The sequence below is a fragment of the Sphaeramia orbicularis genome, chromosome 22 (genome assembly GCF_902148855.1).
Source record: "Sphaeramia orbicularis chromosome 22, fSphaOr1.1, whole genome shotgun sequence".
Taxonomy (NCBI): Eukaryota; Metazoa; Chordata; class Actinopteri; order Kurtiformes; family Apogonidae; genus Sphaeramia; species Sphaeramia orbicularis.
The window spans coordinates 38,878,311-38,898,351 of record NC_043978.1 but is presented as its reverse complement, the minus strand read 5'-3'; the positions used below and the strand labels follow the sequence as shown (position 1 = coordinate 38,898,351).

The 20,041-nt window shown below is 37.2% G+C and overlaps 1 protein-coding gene across 1 annotated transcript; it reads left to right on the top strand.

Annotated features, from left to right (window-relative positions):
- Positions 1–7,722: 7,722 nt before the first annotated feature.
- On the top strand, positions 7,723–15,277 carry LOC115413150 (alcohol dehydrogenase class-3 chain L). The gene is made up of 9 exons (XM_030125893.1): positions 7,723–7,793; positions 8,299–8,400; positions 9,627–9,768; positions 9,909–9,996; positions 10,090–10,309; positions 12,720–12,980; positions 13,460–13,595; positions 14,787–14,925; positions 15,185–15,277. The coding sequence occupies exons 1-9, from the start codon at positions 7,776–7,778 to the stop codon at positions 15,207–15,209; spliced, it is 1,131 nt and encodes a 376-aa protein (XP_029981753.1). The 5' UTR covers positions 7,723–7,775; the 3' UTR covers positions 15,210–15,277.
- The last annotated feature ends 4,764 nt before the right edge of the window (positions 15,278–20,041 follow it).

Here is a 20,041-nt window from a genome sequence, read left to right as displayed (position 1 = left end):
CTTCGAGTGCTTTTCTTGTTGACACTATGGAGCTACTAAAGACACTACAACTGCTGTGGCTGCTCTAAGCAGTCAGACCAGAGGGAACGTCTAGCAAAAGTTTACAGGTTACAGTTTGACCATGAATAAACTCTGCAGCTCCTCGACACACAAGAAGACCTTATGTTTGAGTGACAGCTATCACTATCACTGCAAATACTTATGCTAATACTGATGCTATCGCCAATTCATGCTAGTGATATCTATCCATAGACTGTAGACAGGCTAAGAGCTGGAACTGAGGCATGTTTTAAGCCTCTTGACAAATGTGCCTGTCCATCAATCAAGTCAGCCACGCGCCGAACTATGCATAACTTCAATCATTCATAAAATCAAAATGGATGAGTTATAAAAAAAATTCATCCCCTGTACAGTGTGTGCTGATGAAGACAATAACTAATCAGACCAAAATTGCGTTTTGTATCAGGCTGTAAAAACAGACATTTTTGAATGGGGTGTGTATGTGACTCCTGGATCTCTTTGAGTCAACCTCAAGTGGACACACAATGAACTGCAGTTTTTTTGTACTTCTGCATTGACTTCAGTTTTCAACACCGGGGGTGGCTGATTGTGTTAATCTTGCGAGAACGGCAGTCTGGTTGCCTTAGTAATAAATATGTGAGACTATTAACCACACCCCCACTCTCTGTTTAGGAAAAAATGTACACTGCTAAACAGGAAGAAAGACTGACTAGAGGGGGGGATTTAACTTCATTTGTTTCCCTCCCACCCCTAGTAATTTCACATTTTTGTTGTCAAAGAAAACGAGAAGGACACTTGCCAATTTCATGTAGTCTGTGTTTGAGATTTTTCCCACTAAGATCATCAAGTTTGCTCTCCTCAACACTGCTATGATTTCAGTGAAAGCATGGGGGCTTTTGAAAAGGCTTAGGCTTGGCTTAGTTTTTGAAAATCAAACAGTATAATACAATACCTAACCTGTGAATTTCAAAATCCTGATTTTATTCTTGGTCCACTGTTCTTGGTCCGGGATTTCTCTCCTCTTGATCTTGTCGGTCACACTGTTATCTGGTTTTGGCTGGTAGCAATACACAGCCTGGAAAAATTTAAAAACTACATGTTAGGCATGTAAAGAAGCCAAATTTATTCATATAGCACCTTTGACAGAGCAAAGTCACAAAGTACTTCACAGGAAAAATAAGTTACTAAAAGAATATCAAATAGTAAAATAAACAAATAAAAACACAGAAATACAAACATGAGAGGCTAGTAGAAAGGCCAGTCTGAACAGACAAGTCTTTAGCTGTTTTTAAAGTGTCATCAGAGACGGCTAATCTTAAGACCAGTGGAAGAGTGTTACACAGTTTATGAGCCACAAGCCACGCTAGCTGCTATTGGCTGCAGCACAAGTTTACATTATATGATGCATAGATAAATTAGGATTAGGAAATACCTTGTTAATGGTCTGAATCCAGTTGGTTGGCATGACATCCACCGTGTTTGTTATGAGTAACGTAACAACTGCAGTTGCAGTTGCAGTTGTAACATCACAACTGCAAACTGTTGTGTGTTCTGAAAGGAGAAAAAGAAAATAATGTCATTTTGAGTATGTTCTATCTGACATCTCAACTTCCCTAAATTCTGAACACCCCAGAAAAAAAATATAAAAATCTCAATAAAATGATTTTAAAAAGAAAGGCATACCGAGCCTGATCTGTCTGGTAGGCTCAAAGCCATGCTGTGTACACTGTAAAGAGACAACACAACAAAATGTCGATGAGTATAACATTCCTGGAATGAGAAATATCAGTATGGTTACCCAAACAGTAAACCATAAAGATAGGACCAATGGCCCGGTAGCTTACCGGCCAAATTAAAAGCTTTGGGAAATGTATCCAGATGCCATTTATTATCACCCAGTTCTGTGTACTTATCATGTTACAGAAATAGCCCATGTTTTGGTCATATCCCAATCAGATCTGTAAAAAATGTAAATTCCAACTTGATATCATTGATACTGATTTATTGTATCAATCCACTTCCAATCTCTCATAATGGGAAAATTTTTCAAAGTCGCACCAAATCCAGAATCAGATCTGGATCGAAATAATGTCAATACCTTCTGTTGACATCATCATACAGAAGCTATATACCAAGTCTGAAGTCAAACAGAACTGCAGTTTCGGAGAAGAAGACGACTGAAATTTTTTCCCCATAAGAGCCCATGTTAAATTTTCCGTAAGTTCCCGGATCCAGAAGAAGATCCTGATCAGCATGAGGCCATTACGTTTTGGTCATCTCCCCATCAGGGCTGTACTGTAGAAACTTACACTTGATATCATTTATATTTACTGAGTTATTGCATCGATCCACTTCCTATCTCTTATAATGGGGAAATTTTTCAAAGTCGCACCAAATCCAGAATCAGATCTGGATCCAAATAATTTCACTAACTTTTGTTGACATCACCATAAAGAAGCTGTATACCAAGTTTGAAGTCAATTGGAATTGTAGTTTCAGAGAAGAAGACGGTTGAAATTTTTGTAACGGACGACAGAAGATGATGACGACGCCAGATGCCGCATGACGACAATAGCTTACAGCCTGTCGGCCGGTAAGCTAAAAATGGGCAAAACTATGACAATACATTCCTGAAAATATGAATTTCATAGCCATCACAAGAAGGTGCAGTATGATCTACTTAGTCGGCACTCACAATAAATCACCTCACCCTCATCAAAGTATGCAATAATGAATACATAAATACATAAACTAGAAAAGCACTCGGAGAGCGCAGACCTCCACCAAGGCAGATCAGTGCTGTGCCCCCCCATCAACACCAAAATTGAATCATTTGTTCCTTGTGTCAGTATCAACATTTCCTGAAATTTTCATCCAAATCCGTCCATAACTTTTTGAGTTATCTTGCACACAGACAGACAGACAGACAAACCAACGGCAGCAAAAACATAACCTCCTTGGCGGAGGTAATGAGGGGTTGAGTAAGGCTGATAAGATCCCTTTTCTCTTTGGAGCAAAACATACAGGTCTTCCAGCACAACATCTGCATATGATGGCTGTGTGGTTATAGTTGTGTGTGTGGTTTTCTATCAAGAAGGAATAAGAATATACAATCTGAATGAAGAATAATAACATATACAGGGTGGGGAAGCAAAATTTACAATATTTGGAGGCAGGGATTGAAAGACAGTGTATGACCAATTAGTTTATTGAAAGTCATGAGAATTTATTTGCCACAAGAAAATTGACATCATAGAAAATGTTTTTATTCTATGTGTCCTCCTTCTTTCTCAATAACTGCCTTCACACGCTTCCTGAAACTTGCGCAAGTGTTCCTCAAATATTCGGGTGACAACTTCTCCCATTCTTCTTTAATAGTATCTTCCAGACTTTCTCGTAATAGTTTTGCTCATAGTCATTCTCTTCTTTACATTATAAACAGTCTTTATGGACACTCCAACTATTTTTGAAATCTCCTTTGGTGTGACGAGTGCATTCAGCAAATCACACTCTTTGACGTTTGCTTTCCTGATTACTCATATGGGCAAAAGTTTCTGAAAAGGTATGGATAATAGTGTTAGGTATGATTATGACATCAATATATGTTTGGTTTCAAAACAATTGACGTAGTGCCTGCTGAGAAAAAACAACTAAATGTTCATTGTAAATTTTGCTTCCCCACCCTGTACATGAATTAATTTTCCCCACACTCTGTTACAAATTTTTTATCCTTTTATCCCATTCATTTTTAACTCTGTTCTGTATTGTGTTTAATTCTTCCTTTCTCTGTAGAGCACTTTGAATTGCAATTGTGTATGAAATGTGTTCTACAAATCAAACTGCCTTGTCTTGAGTTCTATGCACATTATTACCAAGCTAATATAAACTAAACAGAGGAAGTAATGAAATGGCTATAATTACATAAGGCCTTTACACCATCCCAGAAACAAAACAAGAGCTTACGTCATATTTAACACTGGAGTTCACTTCCTGTTCTTTCTTATTGGGATGAAATGTGTCCCGCTGCCAGATGCCTTTAGCATTAGCAGTAAACATTAGCAGCAGGTGCTGGTGGAATAGACTGCGGTCAAGCCAGCCGCTAGTGTTTTTCTTGTGCACTACTCATTCGACAATTAAAGTAGATGCCACAGAAGAAAGGGTTGATTTCTGCTCAATAATCAGAGGGCCAAATCGTACCTGATATGAAATGTCCGCTGCAGACAGCAGAATTCCGGTGTGGGATAAAATACGGACCTTGTAAAATTTGGACCTATTTGGAATTTGCGCATGCGCGAGCGCAGCCTTACCGGATGTCAGGTTCAGAGACCCCTAACCCCTAACCCAACCCAAAAGCGCACAATTCTACTCGCAAGGTACTTATTTCATAAGCCTCGCTGAACCTGACATCCGGTAAGGCTGCACTCGCGCATGCGCAAATTCCAAATAGGTCCAAATTGTACAAGGTCCGTATTTTATGCCACACCGGATGTTTTCATGAGTCCAGTCCGTCCTTTAATGGTTTGAAGCAGAAGCGTGTCCGGTTTCGAACCAGGGTCCAAGTGAAGGTTGGGCTTTTTAGCGCTTCTATTGTGAGAACATACAGCACAAAAAGACATGTCCCTCCTCTTCGTCGTGTTTTCTTTCAATTAAACTCAGTCTAGTGTTGAGGTAGATGTTCAAAAAAAATGTCCTTCCCTCCACCCACTCCTCCTGTGGAAGGAGGAAGATGAGTGGCGGCTTTGGCTTGAATGCACATACGTCACTTCCCCCCTGAGCCACGCCCCTCGAAGTCAGACTGAGTGGCAAAAACAAAGCGGCTCAACATGGCGGAGCACAGCAGTAACTACAGCAAGACCAAAATGTGGAATATAACATGAAATTAAAGACAGATGGACTCGACATGGATCCGTACAACTACCAAACAACAAGTGGTCTACGAACATTGATATGTGGCCGGAAATCACGTATCTTGACATTTATATGAACCTGATTTCAACACTGGGAAAATCCCCAATGCAAAGGCTGAAAGCATACAAAAGCCAAAGAGTTGTTGACATCCTCGTCATCGTTAATTAGAGGATTACAGCTGGTGAGTGCTTTCAATTCAACATGCTATTGTTTTTGAGGTTTTCTGTCAGTGCAGATGTATTTTCTTGGTGGTGATTTCCAAGGTAAAGGCCCAGCAGTAGTGCTCACAGTTCACTACTGATTTACTGGAGTTGAACCCTTAGTATTGACCCAAGTGAGTGTATGATCTACTGGTACTGTGGAGGTTTAAGTAGAGTTAACATCAAATACTTGATACAACACAGCTACAACAGCTTTGTGCTAGAGTACCCCCTTATTTGGAAAACTAGGTTAGCCTCACTTTAAGCTAGTTTACAAATTATGTAGAGCACAAGGTTCAGAATCACACAACTGAAGACAAAAACGTTTCAGTTATCAAATATAGAGCTAAATGACAGATGCTAACATTAAGAGCTTTACTAAGAAGTAACGTTAGCCAAAACCATATGTAAGTTCAGGTATGATTTTACACAAGAATACAGCATAAATTATTGTTACCTGACACGAAATGGGAACCACAACTCCAGGTTTCGTTGCCTGGATTCCAGTTATTTCTACGAATTGCAGCGATCCATCTGCTTCTTCTGTCTTTGGCTTTAGGTAGCCGCTAAAACGATAGCTCCGAGTGGTTTTTAAACCTATTTATGCAATCAATGGCACAACAGCTCTGCCCCATTTGTAGCTTACCGGCCGACAGGCACAACAAACCCCATCCCTTACATGTATTGTAGCTTTTTTTGACATCGATCCAACTGATGACATCATGTATGTGTGTGCTGATGTCAGCATATCAATTGCCACTATATATGTGCCAAGTTTGAAGTAAACTGAAACAAAATTGATGTTTTTATAGACGTGAAATTTTGCCCATTATAAGCAAATGGGAGAAAAAAAAAAGATTTGGTAACACTTTATAATAAGGGTCTCTTACTTAACGTTAGCTAGTACATTATTAAGCATTAATTAACTGTTTAATAATATATTAGCAATCATTATTATGTATTACTTAGCATTAAGTAACATACTAGTTAATAAGCAAATAATTAATGTTTACTACACAAAGTTAGTTAATAACTTATTAAGCATTAATAAAAGTTGAATAATGTAATTGGTTATCATTATGTATGCACAACTCAGCATTATTTTTTTTTCCATTATAAGTAAATGGGAGATAAAAAAAAAAAAAAAATTAAAATTCACAAAAAATTTGAATTTTGACCTACCTTCCCTAAAATGTAATCACATCTATTCTGGGTCACTGGCAATCTATAACCCCAGTTTGGTAGGAATTCAACCTGTAGTTTTGCTGCTACAGACATTTGAAATTTTGCCCATTATAAGTACATGGGGAAAAAAAGATTTAAACATTCCTAAAGAATTTGAACTTTGACCTACTGTTCCCGAAATGTATCACATCTATTCTGGGTCACTGGCAATCTATAAACCCAATTTGGTATGAATTCAATCAATAGTTATGCTGCTCAAGTGTTCACAATCAAAGCAACAAACCAAACCAATTTCTACTGATAATTCCTTAGAAAAATTATTGTCTTGAATTTTTCAATTTCTGGTTACAGATGTGAAGACTCTCTTTGTATATGTTCGATTGAACCTTGGACTCAATTGGCCAATAGAATCAATAACAGTCATAACTTTGTAACTAAAACTATTTCCAAGGTCTTCAACAGGAGCTGAGAGCTGGGTTGATGAATAATGTGCAGGTTTTATCATTTATATAACTCTTTTTGATTACCTTTGCTTCAGCTTTGTTCCGTGTTTTTGTTCTGCCCAGTTTGGGATGTAGCTTTCTACTTCAGCCATGTTTTTATCTATAGAGGATACCTCAAGTGAGATTATATGTCCATTACTAGATTTAATAAAAGGTGGCAGATGTGAGTAACTATATATACTGTAGAAACTACATTTGACATGCTCTGCGTGGTGGTGTTAAAACTAGCTGTGCTCATATTGCATTTTTAACCCAGTTATTTTGACATCGCTTTCATTACTTCAAAAATGTCATTTTCATGGAATGGCTAAATTGATGTTGCATCTATACTGAGCTGAATCTAAAGATAAATTCAATCTCTGATCCGGGAAATCTCATTTTCCTTCAGGTATTGGATTAATGTGTTATCTATATTACACATGTGTTGCCATTTACCACTCACATGTAATTTAATTAGATCCTTCTGGCAAAACCTGACAAAAAGAGACAGTATTTCCCTTATAAATCATATTTAATAATATTTAATAAAAATATTGCACATTAAAATATTGCAATATTGCAGTGTAGAAGAGAAATAAAAGTGTCACTTCATGGAAACAATGTTTTGGGTTTTTTTTAATATGCAGGATGTTGCACAGAATATTTTTTTCTCTTAATGCTGATTAATGGATCTTGTATTCTTGGGTGAAATAAAAACATTAAAAGAAATCTGAGCTAAAATCTTCCCTCATGATACTTCTGGATCAGTGTAGACCAATGTTTTAGCAAAGTCTGTTGTTTTATCCTGTAAGTTTTACATCTTGTAGTAAAAGAGTCTGGTGTGGAATGAGCACTGTGGACATGGGAGGAAGTATTTGGAGTGGACAGCCCACAGAGGCTGGGCTCTTCATTGTGATTGGTCTAAACTTTTGATAAGAGCTATGCTGTTACCTAACCTTGTGTGTGGCTTTGAAACAACATGGCAACTGTCGGAAAGGTGAGCACGCTGTCTTCTCACATATGTAATGATACTACGTTTTTAACGTCTGTACATGGTTCAGTGAATTTAGGTTGCTCAACAACATTCAGGCCTAGACCTTGTCCTCTGCTCAGTGTTTATACAGTGGAGGGAATGTTTACAGTACAAGAGGGTGGGGTAGGATCTGCTTTATGTAGCAGACATTACACAACAAACCCACTGTTTTATTGTGTTTCATAATGTATAATAGACAAAAGCAGACACTGGAGGGTTTACTGTGCATCTATACTTTAAAGTACAACATTAGGCCTCCTGTTATAGTGGTAAAGGAAGATAGGAGTTAAAAGTTCAAGTTTTTGCTGACCCAAGAGACTCTACTTAAATGAAATGCACTTCAGACTTGTTTTCCTTTGAGACACTTTTTCTTTTCTTTTTTTTTATAATTCTTGGCTTGCTCTGAACTGGTTAAATGTTGACTCATATATCCTTTAAGTGTTGTGAAAGCTCAGTGTTTGTGTTGCAGGTGATCACATGCAGAGCTGCAGTAGCATGGGAGGCTGGGAAACCTCTTGTGATGGAGGAGGTGCAGGTGGCCCCTCCTAAAGCTGGAGAGGTCCGCCTCAAGGTACGTATTCACAGCTGACAGTAGTTTGGGAGATAAAAGTGTGAAAATACAGTAAAAAACAAACATTTTAACCTTCCAAGTCATCATATGACAACTTACTTCCTCTCAGTTAACCCTCAAAGACCTGAAGCATCTACTGATCGAACATGTTTGATAACTTCTGAACCACTAATACATTGAAATAATACAGTTTCTCAGCTTTTCACGGTCATCAGATGTGACCCATTTGGATGTTCATATGTTCCTGTAGTGACCGTGGGAACACCATCATTTTCTGCAACATTGATTCACCACTAAAACCCATGTAGTTTGAGAAATAACAGTTGTTGTAGACTCTTGTTTTTATGTTCAGTTAATGATATATTTTGCTGAAAAAGTGTCTTTTCTTCAGTTTTCTCTGTTTTGATATAATAACCTTTGTATTTACTCTCAGTTTTTATGAACATTGACATGATCAGTAAATTAAACATAGGAAAATAGCTGATTTTCACTGAAAAATGCAGAGGATAATACTATGATAAACTGATATATCACACAGGAAAGCTCAAATGTTTTTAACTCTTTAAAACCTGACGTATCAACACTGACTCACCCTGCGCATATGCAGTGTGGATGGCTGTAACTCTTTTACTGTTTGTGCAATTGGAAAAATTCCAACAGTTTCTGAAACCTCAGACATTGCACTTTATAGTCTTTATTGGGTCATTACTGTTATTTCACTTACGTCTGTACTAGAAGTGGAAGAAGAAGCCATTGTAGCAGGATTATAACAAACTGTAAATGATTGCTAGATTTTGAAAGATCTGGGAAAAAAAGTGTTCTGGAAAAATGGGAAAATGGACTCACATGATTTTTTCTTGTACCCACATGTGTCTGTGTGCTTTTTGTAACCTATACCATACAAAGCCAAGCCCCTTCCACGTGACTATAGACTATTTATAGACCCTACTAATTATCTGCAGTGTACTTTGCACTTTCAATCATTTGTGGTTAAATATGGTTTCGAAGGTTGCTGTGTATCACCAAGACTACCTCTATATAAAGAAATTCTTCATATCTGTGTTATAATCCTTATTAAAGGCACTTCTGGGAATACTTTAGTTGAGCCTTTAAAGATAGACATTAATTTGAGTCCTACAAATGATATTAATTGAACTGAACTGAATTGGCATGTGTAAGCAGGTACTCATCATCAAAGAGAATTCACTACACATCATTTATTTCAGATCGTGGCCACAGGCATCTGTCACACTGACTCGTACACTCTGAGTGGCTCCGACCCTGAGGGGGTTTTCCCTGTGGTGCTTGGCCATGAAGGAGCTGGCATCGTGGAAAGTGTTGGAGAGGGAGTCACCAAGTTTCAACCAGGTCTTTATGTTTTATGGTTTCCATTTTTTTCCATTCCATCTTTTTATATATATATATATGTATATATATATATATATATATATATATATATATATATATATATATATATATATATATTCCATCATCTGTTTGTTTTCTAGGAGACACAGTCATACCCTTGTATATCCCACAATGTGGAGAGTGCAAATTCTGTAAAAATCCCAAAACCAACTTGTGCCAAAAGATCAGGTAACATCAACAGCCCCTGGATTAAAACACAGTAAACATAAAATCCTTGACTTAACAGCATCTAACATCTGCAGCGGATGTCTTATTCTCCAGGATCACTCAGGGTAGAGGTTTAATGCCAGACGGGACGAGCCGTTTCTCCTGCAAAGGCAAGAGCCTGTTCCACTTCATGGGCTGCAGTACATTCTCTGAGTACACTGTGGTGGCAGATATATCTCTGGCCAAGGTGGACCACAGGGCTCCTCTGGACAAGGTGTGTCTGCTGGGCTGTGGCATTTCCACTGGATATGGAGCAGCTCTCAACACCGCTAAGGTGGGTCAGCCTGCACTTGTAATCCACAATGCAATAACCTGACCTGTTTGTGGGATGAAGGTGGAAATCTGTGCTGCCTTAACCTCCTAAGACTCAGCTATGGGTTTGTTTTGTCCGGTTTCACAGCTTTATTAAATAAAATTAAATAAAAAACAAGTGGTGCCCGACACAACAAACCCCACCCCTCGAAAGTATTTTAGCTTATTTTGGCATCGATCCAGCTGATGTCATCATGTCTGTGCATGTGGTAATGTCAGCACATCAACTGCCTCTATATATGTGCCAAGTTTGAAATAAAACTTATGTTTTTATAGACATTTGAAATTTCGCCGATTGTAAGTGGGAGAAAAAAAAAAGATTTTAAAAATTCATAGAAGATTTAAACTTTGACCTACTTTTCCCAAAATGTAAACACATCTATTCCTGGTCACTGGCAGTCTATAAACCCAGTTTGGTATGAATGCAACCAATAGCTTTGCTGCTACAGACATTTGAAATTTTGCCCATTATAAGTAAATGGGGAAAAAAAGATTTTAAAAAATTCATAAGAAATTTAAACTTTGACCTACTGTTCCCAAAGTGTAATGACATTTATTCTGAGATACTGGCAATCAATAAATCCAATTTGGTATGAATTCAACCAATAGTTTTGCTGCCACAAGCATATTAAATTTCACCCATTATAAGTAAATGGGGAAAAAAAAGATTTTAAAAATTCATAAAAAATTGGAACTTTGACCTGCTTTTCCTAAAATGTAATCAGATCTATCCTGGGTCACTGGAAATCTATAAACCCAATTTTGTATGAATTCAACCAATTGTTTCACTGCTAGAGTGTTAACAAACAAACAAGCAAACCGAACTAAAAACAATACCCCTTGTCTCCCCTTCAGGGGGCGGGGCGGGGTTGTAACACAAATGTCCACTGCAAAGGACATTAATTGAAAAAAAATTTAAATGTATCTGAAGGAGGTGAAGACAGAAATATGATATAATATAGTAATAACATAAAGGATAATGTAACACAACTGATGATGTGAATACTGGTCCTCCTTGTAAACTAAATGTTCTTAACATAATTGTTGAGTATTCCAGTTGTCCTCTATTTCTTTCTGTTAGATATTGTCTTAACTATCCTCTGTTCCATTCTGTTAGTTGCTATGCAGCTGTGATGGGCTTGGTCTAATTACTGGTGTGTCACTCAGCTTCTGTTTTCCATGTGCTTGTCCTTCCAACACCAGCAAAGCCTTTCATCCAGATGACAGAGGACCTTTTACCTATATTAGCCATGACACATGTCAAATGTCACAATTAATCCTGGAGTCGACATTTTATTTGCATCACGTTGTGGGTGAAGAAATCAAAGAGTCACAATCAGGCAGCAAAATAAATGACTGAGCTAGTTTCCTTTGTTACCACCACAAAGCAGGTTATGTGGTCTGTCAGCAGGATTACACAAAAAACTACTGCACTGATTTTCATGAAACAACATATGGATATGGATAGATCAATAAAAAGAGAGTAGCATTGTTCACTTTCTTTAACAATGGAGAGCACCAGGTGGACATAGAAGTTAGAATAGAATAGAATAGAATAGAATAGAATAGAATAGGCTTTATTACACCAGTGGTGCAGTTAAATTGCAGGTGGTCTCTAGCAGTGACAATGCATTTACATTTAAATAACGACACAAAATATACAGACATGTATTAAAATATGCATATAAAATTTAAAAATATATGTAAAATAGTGTGCAGTCGAAAATATGCGCAAATTGAAGATGTACTGTATGAAGGGTAAAAATTAAAAAATATATAAATATAGAATAAAGTGTGGAAGTTTAACAGTGTAAACAATGTAAACACACATAACAGGATGGTAACTGGAAAAAACCTGATGAAAAGGTTATAATTAATGGTTTAATACTGGAAGATATTGGAAGAGGTTTAGGTTAAAGGAAAAGTTCCCAATATTACCATTTTATTAGCATCTGATCTGATTCTCATTTACAACATCCATTGCTGAGATCTTGTGCTACAAAACCTTTGACCTTGAAAGGTTGCAGGTGAAGGTCAGATAATATAACATTTTGCACCCACACTGCAGCAAACAGTCTAGAGCAATTTTGTATCATATAAATGGAAATAAAAGATCTGATTGGAGGTTGGTGTAAATCTCAAATTTCATCTTCATGAAGCCATTGCTGGTTTCATATGTTGTTGTGGTGATGCTAGGTGCCTTCGTGGAGGTTAGTTCAGTCTCAGTCTAGTTTCTACATTTGCTTTCACGTGTATGTTGAGGAATAATCTGTGCCAATTCTGAATATGCTGTTATACATCTGTGTGCATTGTTAATAAGTATGAGTCAACCAGTACTGACAGTATGTGTTGATAATGGACTGGATGTCCAGGTGGAGGCTGGTTCAATCTGTGCAGTGTTCGGCTTGGGGGCGCTGGGCCTGGCGGCCATCATGGGCTGTAAAGCAGCCGGGGCGACCAGGATTATAGGAATCGATCTCAACCCTGACAAGTTTAAAACTGCTCGAGAGTTTGGAGCCACCGATGTGGTGAACCCTAAGGACCACAGCAAACCCATCCAAGAGGTCCTGGTGGAGATGACGGATGGAGGCGTGGACTTCTCCTTTGAATGTGTGGGAAATGTGGCAATCATGGTGAGGGATGCAAAGTATTTGGATTTACTCAGGAATCATGAACGTTTTTCGTGACCAAATATTAAAGTACAGTTACGGAAAAAATTATTAGACCACCCTTGTTTTCTTAAATTTCTTGTTCATTTTAATGCCTGGTACAACTAAAGGTACATTTGTTTGGACAAATATAATGATAACATCAAAAATAGCTCATAAGAGTTTAATTTCAGAGCTGATATCTAGCCATGTTTTCCATGTTTTCTTGATAATAACCAAAATCTCTTCAGTTCTTACATCAATAGCTATGGCATTGTACTGCCAAAAACAGTGCTTTTAGGCATTCCATGTTTTCTTTTCTGTCTGTTTTAGTCACATGACACACACAGGAGTTAGTACTTGATTGCATAACCATTGTTTTTGATGACTTCTGATGGTCTAATAATCTTTTCCATGACTGTATGTTATGTGACATGCTGTGCTGTGATGTGGTTTGGTGGCAGAGAGCCGCCCTGGAGGCCTGTCATAAAGGATGGGGCACTAGTGTCATCATTGGGGTGGCAGCGGCCGGGCAGGAGATTTCCACCAGGCCATTCCAGCTGGTGACTGGACGTACCTGGAAAGGCACTGCCTTCGGAGGTAAAAGACATTTAAATTTTTTTCCAAAATGTTTGTTTGTTTCCTTTTTTTTTTTTTTTTTTTTTTTTTTATATAAACACAGAACAGAAGACACAGTACAACACTGATCTACACCAGGGACTCACACACTTTTTCATGTCAAGACCCAAATGATAAATTTATTGTCTCTTTAGGACCCAAACTTACAGAAATATGAACTGAACTGCCACAGATCTACATTTTTATTGACTCTTATACTGTCAGAAAACTCTTTGTAAGTCATTTCATTTATCTTTTGTCGTATTTCATCTTCTTTTGTCTTTTTGCTTCTTTAACATTTATGTCTTTTACATCATATCCATCCTATTTTGTCATATTCATCTCCTTACTTTTTGACATCGTCACACGTTCTGCATTTTATGTAACTTTGTGATCAGTATTTACAAACTCTCAAAAACAGTCTTCTTCTGTTTTAATTGCGGATTTTTTTTTTTTCCTCATTTTCCTCTTTACCCAGTGGTGGTATTGTCGTGAAGGATTTTAACCCATAAAGACCCAGTGCTACTTTTGTGGCACTTCCCAAACACATTTTTCTCTATATTTAACTTTTCTTATGTGATTTATCATCATTTATTATAATATTATCCTTTGTATTTTGTGTTTTTTCAGTGAAACTGCTCAGATTAAAGTTGATGGTTATTATATCAGAAATAGAGAAGATTTAAGAAAAAGGGACTTTTTCAGCTAATATATCAATAACTGAACATAAATCAAGTGTCTCCATCCACCATCATTGATCCAACTCCATGGGTTTTACTGGTGAATAAATGTTGTAGAAGATGACAGTGTTTACATGTTCACTAAAGAGCCTCTGAATGTCTAAATGGATCATATCTGATGATCATAAAAAGATTGCACCAATTATTTACATGTGTGGATAGAATTAGTGGATTAACACTTATTTAATATTTTGGATCAGTAGATGGTTTGGATCAGCAGTGGATGTTTGGGTCTTTATGGGTTAAACTACAACAGTGCAGGACTGTTACATACTGGTATTTTTTTGTCCACATCTCGTTCCACATCTTCTAATCAGTGTTTACAAGCTCAGAAATGTAGTTTTGAGGTGTGGCCACAAGTAGGTTCCTATTTCTTGATAAAATAATGTACTGATTGTATAGATATGTAATCATTGCATCTCCTTTCCCTCAGGTTACAAGAGTGTTGACAGTGTTCCCAAACTGGTGGAGGAGTATATGAGCAAGAAGCTGAAAGTGGATGAATTTGTGACTCACACTCTGCCCTTTGAGAAGATCACTGATGGTTTTGATCTAATGCATGCTGGGAAATGGTAAGCCTTGATTTCAGATCCAGTTTGAAGTTGTTTGTTATGTTAATGTGTGTAGTGCTGCAGCGTCCCTACGGGTTTCATCTGTCGATGGCCTTATAATACATCGCTGCTGCCCTCTGTTGACGACAAAGCTGCCATGTGATGAGTGACAGGGTTCTTTAATTTTCCTCATGAGAGGCTGTGTTTTCTTCAAGCATCAAATCTGTCTGTACTTGATTTTTAAAAGCTGAAAAATGAAATCTCATTTCCTCTCTTTCAGCATTCGAGTCGTCCTCAAGTTCTAGAAGCAGGAAACTGTGATCCCACTCTGTGTTTGTTCTGCTCAGTTTAATAAATAATCTTTCAATTCCCAGTTTGTGTGTGATTTATTTGAACAATGCACAGTCAGACACCCCTTTGATCCGCATTTCCCTCCCCAGAAGCAACCCAGAACAAGTTGGGGAGTAAAAATAAAGGAACTAAAACAAGATGATTCAGAAATATTCTATAATATTCTGCTGCATGCATAATACAGTTTGAACTGTAGACAAAGCCACAAACAAGCAAAAGGTGTCAGATTTGACAGGTTATTGAGGTTTGCTGAGTAATGTTCATGCTTGAAGACATCATAGGTAAACTGTACTCTGCTTTAAAGTCCTTCCAGACTGTCCTCTGCTGATCCTCCCTGTAGGATTTCAGAACAAGGCTGGTTTATGTTGTTTGCTGAGAAAAATAGACAGATTGGTTCAAAAGGTTTAGACCCACCTTTACAGGAAATTTGAGCATCATCAAGCGTGGGTAATTTACTTTCATTTCCAAAACGTTGCCTTAAACTGTAAGTGACTTGAAAAAATTACTACAAAGCCTTGTACTGAGCTCTGCCAGATTTTATTAAGCAAAACACATCAACCTTAGTTCAGATGACGATGGGAATACAAAGACAATGAGCACACAAAGTGTTGAAATGTTTTTATTATTTGACAGCAAACTAACCTTAAAAATATTTCACGTACCATCTACGTAGTCTCCCATTTCTCCAGGACTGGGATACAGCATTGGCTCCTCTTGCAGGACAATCTCACAACTGTCCAACAATGACCTTAAGTGATTTCAGATTTTATTTGCGATCCTTGAAAACTGCTTTCACTGGCTAATTAAAGTCTGCTTAAATTATAGAATGTTTCAAAGGTTATGTTTTTGTGCAGGCAAATGCCCAAATCTGATCTTTTTTGCTCAAATGTATCTCACATCAGAGTGCGAATTACCCCTACATAATATGGGGGTACTCCTTTCACTTCTTCTATGACCATCATGGTCCACTACCGTCAATACGAACAGTTGCACTCATCACCACATTTAATGTTAAAGTGTAAGATAAGTCACAGTCAAGCAAGGTCAAGATAAGCAACAAAATGAGAAACAGTATGCTACATTATTGTGATATGTTGTAAAATTAAATGCCTTACATAGGATTGCAGTGATTCAGTTCATTACAAGACTGATAAAGAGGTAAAAACCGTAAAACAGTTAAAATATTTTCAATAAATATTAATACATATTAAATTACATAAGCCTTAAAAACAATATGAATATAGTTAAAAGGTTCATGTTGCAATAATATCTCTGCCATTTCAAATAAGGTAATCCAATCCACTAGAATGCCTGAAACTATATGGGATTGATTAGTTGTGTCCTTTTCCACCGTTTTCGCGCCGTTTTTCCTCATTGCATTAAACTGAGGGAAACAACTATAAATCACTCCCGTGATTCTTTCTCCCGTTTTCAGGTAATTGTGATCAACCGTGATTATAGCAGCAAATTTCAAAGCAAATTTCTCCATAATTTCTGACAATACTTGATGTATCTGGGTAGAGGACATCCCTGACTACTCACACACTCAGAATTATTCATTTTTACTGTATCAATTTTGAGAAATTTCACATTAAACGTCATACATTTGGACCTTGAGATGGTTACATTTCTCATTTTTATGACACTGTAAAAGCAAATTGCTCTATAATTTCTGGCAATGATTGATATACATGAGTAGAGGACATCTCTGACTACTCACAAACTCAGAATTATTCATTTTTACTGTATCAATTTTGAGAAATTTCACATTAAATGTCCTACATTTGTACTTTGAAATTGTTATATTTCTCATATTTCTGACACTGTAAAAGCAAATTGCTCCATAATTTCTGGCAATAATTGATGTATCTGTGTGGAGTACATTTCTGACTACTCACACCCTCAGAATTATTCATTTTTACTGTATCAATTTTGAGAAATTTCACATTAAAAGTCATACATTTGTACCTTGAGATGGTTACATTTCTCATTTTTCTGACGATGTAAAAGCAAATTGCTCCATAATTTTTTGGCAATGCTTGATGTATCTGAGTAGAGGACATTTCTGACTACTCATACCCACAAAATTGTTTATTTTTGCTGTACCATTTATGAGAAATTTCACATTAAAAGTCATACATTTGGACCTTGAGATGGTTACATATCTCACATTTGTGATACTGTAAATCCACATTGCTCCACAATTTCTGGCAATGATTGATGTACATGAGTAGAGGACGTCTCTGACTATGCACAAACAAAGAAATTTTTATTTTTACTGTACCATTATTGAGAAATTTCACATTAAAAGTCCTACATTTGGACCTTGAGATGATTATATTTCTCACATTTGAGAAACTAAATCCGGATTGCTCCATAATTTCTGGCAATGATTGATGTATCTGCGTAGAGTACATCTCTGACTACTCACACATTCAGAATTATTAATTTTTACTGTACCAATATAAAGAAATTTCGTATTAAAAGTCATACATTTGGACCTGGAGATGGTTATATTTCTCGTTTTTCTGACACTGTAAAAGCAAATTGCTTAATAATTTCTGGCTATGGTTGATGTACATGAGTAGAGGACATCTCTGACTACTCACACCCTCAGAATTATTCATTTTTACTGTATCAATTTTGAGAAATTTCACATTAAATGTCCTACATTTGTACTTTGAAATTGCTATATTTCTCATTTTTCTGACACTGCAAAAGCAAATTGCTCCATAATTTCTAGCAATAATTGATGTATCTGTGTAGAGTACATTTTTGACTACTCACACCCTCAGAATTATTCATTTTTACTGTGTCAATTTTGAGAAATTTCACATTAAAAGTCGTACATTTGGACCTGGAGATTGTTACATTTCTCATTTTTCTGACACTGTAAAAACAAATTGCTCCATAATTTGTGGCAATACTTGATGTATCTGAGTAGAGGACGTTTCTGACTACTCACAAAGAATTATTCATTTTTACTATACCATTATTGAGAAATTTCACATTAAAAGTCATACATTTGTACTTTGAGATGGTTACATGTCTCACCTTTGTGATACTGTAAATCCACATTGCTCCATTATTTCTGGCAATGCTTGATGTACATGAGTAGAGGACATCTCTGGCTACTCATACGTTCAGAATTATTACATTTTAAAATGCAACAGAGACATGAATGCAGTGGCAAAACGAACCCAGAAACATAAAAGCTGCACAACTCCGGTCTGTGACTAGTGTTTAATGGGAGCTAGGGATGAGGGGAGTCAGTTTTTCATATTAAATCATGGTTCCCTAGGCCAGGATGGACCAGTAACAGTGAGAGGGACCATTCCACCTCACAATAACCACTTCACAGCACTTACATAATTGAAGGTTTTCAGTAATGTCTAGATCAGGGGTGTCCAAACTTTTTTTAAAGAGGGCCAGATCTGATAATGTGGAGATTGCCAGGGGCCAGTGGTCCCTTCGGACGTTTTTTAAACAGTAAAAATTACATATAAACGCGCTGTTCTACAGCAAGTTTATTTTCATTGTCACAATATCATTTTTTTAAATGGCAGTGTAACCAAATCTGAGCCACTCAGGTGTGAACAAATTTAAAAAAAAAACAATTCTGCCTTCCTTTCACATCTGGAGTCAGATAACATAGAACAAACTGTGTGGAGTATCTTAAACATCCAAGAAGTTGATAAAAATCTTAACCCCACATTCATTTAAAACATGACTTATATGAGTAATCGTTACTCATATATTACTCAGTAATGCAAAGTCTGTTAACATTTCAGATGAAAACATATAACTCTTACTCTTGTCTTTCACAAAATTATTCAGAAAGTAATATTTGTGTCACATCTACAAGTACACAACACCAGCAGTTAGAGGCAACTAACCTGGCAACTTGGTAGCCTGTCCTGGTGGTGAATTCACTGAACTCAGGTTCACATGAAGAGTCACTGTTGTGAGTTTAAAGCAGCTTGAATTTGCTTCACTTTTTCGGAGCGCAAACTCCCTGCTAGCTTGTCATATGCGTTAGCATGTTTTATCTGCTAGTGTCTCTTTACATTGAATTCCTTAAACAAGGCAACAGTCTGTTGACAAATTAGGCAAACATAATTGCCTCGATTTTCAGTGAAAAAAATTGTACTTCCCATCGCTCCTGGAAGCGGCGGCCCTCACTGTCAACTTCCGTTTTTTTATTTACAGGCGCCGTGGTTAGAAATTAGCGAAAAGGGTTCACGGTAAGGTCACAGAGCCAGATAGAGTTAGAGTGGTGCTGCCACCATGAGGTGAAAGGAGAAACTGCATTTTGAACCTTTGATGATTCATGTACTCGGTTCAACAGTCCAGCGGGCCATAAATAACACTTTCTAAAACTGAAGCTGTGGGCCGTATAAAATCTGACCGCGGGCCATGATTGGCCCCCGGGCTGGACTTTGGACATGCCTGGTCTAGATTTTGTGACTTTAGTTGCTGGTGAAGTATATCCTCAGAGTGTATTAGTATATTTAGGGAAAAAAAAGATCTGTACACTTCTAAAATCACTGGATTTGTGCATGTCTAGGTCAGGACCCTGATCTGCTCACACTGGAATCTGTTACTGTAACACACAGGTGTCAAACATGCGGCCCGGGGGCCAAAACCGGCCCACCAAAGGTTCCAATCCGGCCAACGGGATGAATTTGCAAAGTGCAAGTTATGGCATCAAACTCAAAAATAATATCATAATAACCTATAAATATTGACAACACCAATTTTTTCTCTTTGATTTAGTGCAAAAACA

Excerpts from the sequence above, each read along its gene's own strand:
- LOC115413150 (XM_030125893.1), top strand. Across the intron at positions 10,310-12,719 it reads CAGCTCTCAACACCGCTAAG|GTGGAGGCTGGTTCAATCTG; the intron begins GTGGGTCAGCCT and ends CTGGATGTCCAG. Across the intron at positions 13,596-14,786 it reads GAAAGGCACTGCCTTCGGAG|GTTACAAGAGTGTTGACAGT; the intron begins GTAAAAGACATT and ends CCTTTCCCTCAG.